A 6,308-nucleotide genomic window follows, 5' to 3' on the forward strand; every position below is an offset into this window, starting at 1 on the left:
CAAAGTAAAATTGTAAAATGGTACGTGTTTATGTTTTGGGAAAAAAAGGTGAATTCATTTATTTTCAAAATCTAAATAAACCTTGAACAGCAGGAATGACACGCATACTTGTTAAGCTTTATTACACTTGAAATGAGGAAAGACAATTAAAAAAAAATATTAAAAAGAAAATAACTTGTGTATTAAAATGTGTCTTCGTTATTCTGTATTTTAAATATTCACTCATCTGTGAATATGTGAAAAAGTAAGAAAAAATAACCGCAAAGGCATCACAGCAAATTTGACCAGTGGTTGATTCCGACTAGCATGCGCTCAATCAGAATTAGTTTAACACATCTCGATGAAAAGTTTTGTTTGGTGAAAGTAAGCAATCAGTTGCTGGAGTTTGAAGAATAGCGCCCTCTATTGCTGTTGGCAACAGGCGGAACAAAGTTCCTGTACAGGCGCGCGAAGGTGTCTTTCTCCGTGATCTCATCGGCGTCGGGTCGGTTGGCGGGATTGTTGGACAGCAGCATCTGTATGAGCTCAGTCTGCAAGCAAGTTGGCGATAAAGCATACAGAAACCACATTACTGCGAAACTCGTAAGGAAAGCAAGACATATCACAAACTTTTACACGGTCATGTAGCGTATTAAAGGGAAGATACAACATTTGCAAACATCAAAAAACAAATGATCAAATTAGCACGAAATACCTTACTGGATTGTTAGGGAATGACAGTCTAAGCATCCTGTAAATTCGTGGCTCCTGGTGTGCTGACATTTCCAAGAAAAAGTGTATTTTTTCCAACGCTGGTCGGCCGACCAGCGTTGGAAAAAACTGACTTTTTTCAAAAACTGCGCATAATTTGTTATATTTAGTTATTCTGCATTTCTTAGCAATTGATTACGCACCTGTGAAGGGGTACAAGCCTGCTAGACTGATTCTCTGACCTTACAATTCCCCCCAAAGTCTATAAATTGCTCTGTTTCATCTTAATTGGGGTCAGGGAACCAGACTATAAGAACATGAATGGCTTTCTTGGTTTTTCAGCTCTACAAGCCAAAAACATGAAACCAGTCAGTGTAATGATATTTTCTATAACATACTAATCTTCCAATCCATTTATTTTTGAAAATTGGGGCAAAAGCAAATGTTGTACATTCCCTTTAAAGCTACACCTTTGGTGACTTACAAATTCATTATAGTGTCAACATTATAACGAGAGTGACTGAAAATTGTTTTTACAAGACTTTTTTTTACGGCAGAGGTGTATTGTAGTGTCCCACCATCTAGTTGTACAGTAAGCCTTCATGAAAAAAAACAAGTAAATTATCAAAAGCAGTGCATTTAACACTGGTAAACCACTCCACAGCTTTGTTGAAAAAAAAAAAAAAGAATTAAAAGCCTACCTCTGACGGTAGTTCCTTTGCAAATCTGTCAGGGAACTTCTGCTGTCGTGATCCTGTCATCACCTGAAAAAGATTATGTCAACATTTTCTTAGGGTTTAATCAAAGTCAAATCTAAAAGCAGGGGTTTTTTTTAGAATTTTTTTTTTTAATGAAGTTTTAATATTTTGTCACTATTGGTTGGGTGTGAACCCAGGCCAGCGTTCGGGCGTTTTCATTCTATATCGCCTTGGGCTAACATCAGGTGTGGTTGGGTAAACAAATTCACCTACAATCCTGGCCAAATTTCGCTGGGCCCCCAACCCCCGGCCCCCGTTCAATGTTGTCTCTCATTGCACGGTGTGTGCTCCATCAGCTGGAGAGAACAACATTGACCGGGGGAGCAGGGGAGTGGGTGACCGTCGCTAGGCTCAGGAAGTGTCCCAACCATTTTGGCCGGGATTGTAGGTCGGATTCTAACAAAGGGCAGCTGTACAAAAGTACCGCAACAGCCAATAAAATTTATGACAATATGACTCAGGTTGGATGTGAACCCAAGTGTATATGTATCATGGTGACCTTTGTATGTTCTGACTAAATACTGCGATTGACTGAGGTTTTGGCAAAAAGGGGATGGCTAACTTAATTTGAAGAGCAAAAAAGACAGTCCAGTGGTCTCGGGTTCAAGTCCAGGTACACTCCAATAGATCAATCCAGTTAGCCCGCCCAGTAGTGTTTTGACCAATCACAGCAGTGATTAATGTCGGACGTGTGCGCGCGTGCCGCTGCGACATGCAGTGTGACATTGGAGAGGCTCATGTGTTGTTGCCAATGTGGGCAGTGGGCAGGGCCTTTTTGACTTTATATCCAGCTGAATGAAAAATCTCGGCAAATGATATCGACAGAGCAGATTTACCATGATACGCTCCATCTGTGTGCCGAAGGGATGCAACAACTCAAAGAAGATCAGACCCAGAGAGTAGATGTCCACTTTGTGGTCGTAAGTCTTTCCACTCAAACTGACAAATAAAACAAAAATGACAATAAATTGTCTGATCAACCATTTTTAATCATATACTGTGTACAAAACATTCCAATATATGAAAAAGTTGGACCCAAAGATCCAGCCTACTGTCCTCTGACGGACTGAGTCAATGGCCGAGTGACCGAGTCCCTGACTGAATGAGTATTTATACTGTCTTTAGCCGCCTGGCTGAGACTGTCCAACTGAGACTGACTACCTAAAGCTATCCAGCTGAGACTGATCAGCTAACCAGCTGTCAAACTTTCAGGTGCGGGTCCAGCTTGACCAGGCAAGCCTCATCTTGTTGAAATTTATTAAGGGAATAAATGTGTGCTTGGCAGGTATTTAACACTACGTTTAAGAACGGTTGGAGTCTGCATGCTGATAATTAGCCGAGCCGAAGGCGATTGTCATTATCAGCACCCAGAGTCCACCCGGTCTTAAACATAGTGTTTAATACCTGCCAAGCACACAATTATGATTCCCATTCATAAATACCTTTTCGGTCAAAAAATCAAAACTTTTCGGACCAAAAGTCAAAACAAGTCAAATATTTAAAATTTCCAACGATTTACTCATGCTTTTGAAACACTCCTCCAGCTATGCTATGGTACGGCCCTCTCTTAAGAAGTCGTAAACGTCTCCTTATATGGAGATTGGAACGCACAGCTGTGCCTTTGTAGTGTAAATTTAGGACTATGAAATACTAACTCACTGATAGTAATGTGCATGCCTATGTGAGGATTGTGAACGTTAAACCAATAAAACGGTACTGGCACCAGATTTCATAGGAGTCCAAAATTTCATGTGAAACTGCAAAAGTGACAGGCTCTTGACAAAAAGGAATGGGTAAAATGTCTTAGGTATATATGAATAACGATTATTAACATATGAAACTGTATAATTTCCTTATTAACATACTCCTAAATCTCAAAGAATCTCTAAGAAACGCTAAGAAATCCAGTGACCACAGTTATTAGAAGATATTACTGAGGTGATACCTCACATGGTGCCACTTATTAGTTGTGGTTACCAGTTATTCTTTGAAGTGATTCTTGTTTATCATACCTGTTCGGGACTCATGTAGAGCTGGGTACCGACTTGGCTGGTGTGCTTCTTACTGAGGTCAATGCTGCTTAGGTCATCGTCCAATGACTCGCCGGTCTCCAGCTGGGTGTCCACGGCAGTCACCAGGCCAAAATCACCCACTTTGACCGTCCCGTCCGCCGAGAAGAAGATGTTGGAAGGCTGGGAACAAACAATATACTTAACATTAAGATCTTTGCTTCTTGGCTCAGGTTCCTCCTTGTTGATGAGCCCTGTTTTATATCTGCCAAGAACTGACACAAAACTATACACCTAGGCCCGTTCTAGACTAGTCTATGTAATAGACCATGGCGAAGAGCCATGGTCTAATGTGAGCAGATTCCCCGATTAATTATGCAAGACAACCGCCTCTTGACCTCTAGCTTTTGACGAATCAGCGGTGCTTTCTATGTCCGACGTCATTCACACGTTATCGCGTCATAATAGACATGAATAAAAAAAACTACACACGCGCTATGTATATATGTTACGTAACACGCACAAGCTTGTCTAGGTTTATAGATCTCTGCCTGGCGTTGTTGTATGACAAAAACACTGCATTCAAATTGATCAATCAAACATTTTGTCCTAGTTTGGGAATGAAATGACGTCACAATATAGTATTTAAGTCACTTCCGATGGCTGAGGCGTGGGATCGCATACTCTGCATGCTTAGAAATAAATCAGACGTTAGACAAAAGACTGGGCTCGTGGATAACAGGTGATACTCAGACTACTTCTAGACTTAGAGGGAGGTGAAAAAAAACTGAAAAGACACCCAACTGTTAAAAAAACCTGAATTTCTGAACAGTTTCAGAAAATTAGAGAAACACACATTCTTATGGACAAAAGTGTGCACAAAAGACAAATGCAGCTGTAGTGTAGATGTGTAATCTATTCCTGATCATGATTCACACGTGTATGTCACTCCCAAAACAATTCTAGAATCAACTTTTATCAAAGTCAGGTGAAGGGGTAAATGTTCAGGCCTCAATGTTAAGAAGTTCATCTTACAGAGGTAACAAGTGTAACCAAATGTTTTGTTACCTTGAGGTCCCTGTGGATCATGCCGCAGGAGTGCACGTACTGCACGGCGGCCAGGATCTGTTGGAAGATGTGAAGCTGCTTGACCCGATCCCTGCTCAGCGTGTTGGCCCCCAGCCAGTCCTTGAGTGTCTCCTTCTGGCACAGCTGCATCTGGATGTACAGATAGACCCTGGGCACCGAGTGGCAGCCCTGGGCGTCGCCTGCACCTCCTGCAGAGCCCTCCTTGGGAGGTTTGCCTGAGGCGTCTTTTCTTGGAGGTTCGTGGCCGAGATCTGACTTGGAGCTCTGGTGTTGAAGTGGGCAGTCATTGAGGCCGGCCAAGTCCATATCGCCAGTTTCTGGAGTGCTGCGTTCGGGGTTGCCGCTTTGGAAAACCACTTGGAAAGAATCCGTTTTGGTTGTGATCTGATGGGGAGTTTGGTGAATCCTCACAGCCGATTGAGTCACGGTTGCCGATTTCTGCCGCGGTGCCGTGTCCCGATGAGCTGTTCTCAAATATCACTTGGAAAGAATCCTCTTGAATGGCGCCTGGCGGCTCGGGGGCTTGTGGGCAAATCTTCCGAAAGAAACGTGGGGCGGAGCGTTGACTGGAGTCAGGAGTTCAGAATCGCTGTTCGGCTTAAGATCAAACGTAGCCGATTCTTCAACTCTTGGTGTCAGGATGGATTCAGTGTCGTCATTGTCATCGCCTTCATCGCAGAACTCAATACTGAACGAGCCGCTTTCGTCGCGAAGGTTTGAGAGATAGTCAGCCTTGCCCACTGAGAAGTCTTCGGAATCTTTGTCGGTGAAAACGTCACTCTCTGGGTCTCCGACTTGGCCGGTTCGGGGGAGCTTGAGGTGGGGCTGGTCTGGCTCAGGAACTGCTCCTTGTCTCGGACTAACAGACTGTCCTTGTTGAAGTTGGCCGTCGTGGATTGCGACAGAAGAGTGGTGTGGCTGGGATTGACGCTGCAACATTTACAAAAAAACACTCATTTAATTTGTAGATCGATGCGATGTCATTCAGGAGTGAAAATAAAGAATGATCACATTCACCAAGAACATTTCTGTAGGTACAATTAAAAAATGGTCAAGATTTTTGAGCCCTAATAAATCCTTATAATGTTCGTCCAAATTTCAAATTAACGCTAACCTTCCCGAATCCTTGAAAATCCTCTTTGCAAAATGAAAGATTTTGCAGGATTGAGGCTATATGGTAAACATGTGTGGCTGATTTTGCAGTATGTACTGTGTGAAGGTCTTGGGCCGAACCTTTGTTGTTTATGCTCAGCCTTGCATAATTTAGGCCTAGATTATATTGCTCTGAGGTGTCACTGACTCTGCCTCAACATATCGACAGTGATTGCTAGAGTATTCTGCAGGATTGAGGCAGTGGTCACCCCTCCAAGGACCACATTCAAGAAATAACGGAGGATTTCGCAGGATTGAGCCTGTATGCAATTTTTACAGGGAGGCAGTTGGAGGATTTGCAGGATTGAGGCTGCATCCTAGCAAAAATGCCCAGGAGTTCCGGGTAATTATACTCAAAGTGTTCATTAAGTAGCCAAAGGAAGCGAGAACAAAAGAACCCAGGGAACAAGACTTTACCTGTCACCTAGGAGCTGATCATCTTGAATCTTCTGCCATCGGCCGGAGGTTCCTCCAGCAGGAATTGAAGTAGCGGACGATACTGCTGTGATCTAGCCTGGCCAAGCCCTTGCCTCACGGAGGACTTTGTCACGTGCCTTCGTTCTACGACAGAAAGACAAATCATGGATAAAAAACAATACTAAAAATGTAT

At 43.0% G+C, this 6,308-nt stretch overlaps 1 protein-coding gene across 1 annotated transcript; it reads right to left on the reverse strand.

The window, feature by feature from the left end:
- Positions 1-371: 371 nt before the first annotated feature.
- On the reverse strand, positions 372-4,852 carry LOC115921292 (eukaryotic translation initiation factor 2-alpha kinase 3-like). The gene is made up of 6 exons (XM_030978658.1): positions 4,526-4,852; positions 3,461-3,640; positions 2,791-2,852; positions 2,285-2,387; positions 1,392-1,454; positions 372-530 (listed from the first exon to the last, which is right to left on the reverse strand). Exons 1-6 carry the CDS (start codon positions 4,850-4,852, stop codon positions 372-374), a joined length of 894 nt encoding a protein of 297 aa, XP_030834518.1.
- Positions 4,853-6,308: the final 1,456 nt, after the last annotated feature.

This window comes from Strongylocentrotus purpuratus, unplaced genomic scaffold (assembly GCF_000002235.5).
Source record: "Strongylocentrotus purpuratus isolate Spur 01 unplaced genomic scaffold, Spur_5.0 spur5_contig_150, whole genome shotgun sequence".
Classification (NCBI taxonomy): domain Eukaryota; kingdom Metazoa; phylum Echinodermata; class Echinoidea; order Camarodonta; family Strongylocentrotidae; genus Strongylocentrotus; species Strongylocentrotus purpuratus.

Excerpts from the sequence above, each read along its gene's own strand:
- LOC115921292 (XM_030978658.1), bottom strand. The coding sequence starts at position 4,852 with ATGGACTTGGCCGGCCTCAATGACTGCCCACTTCAACACCAGAGCTCC. Across the intron at positions 2,853-3,460 it reads TCTACATGAGTCCCGAACAG|GTATTAAACACTATGTTTAA; the intron begins GTATGATAAACA and ends TGTGCTTGGCAG. Across the intron at positions 531-1,391 it reads CAAAGGAACTACCGTCAGAG|ACTGAGCTCATACAGATGCT; the intron begins GTAGGCTTTTAA and ends ACTTGCTTGCAG.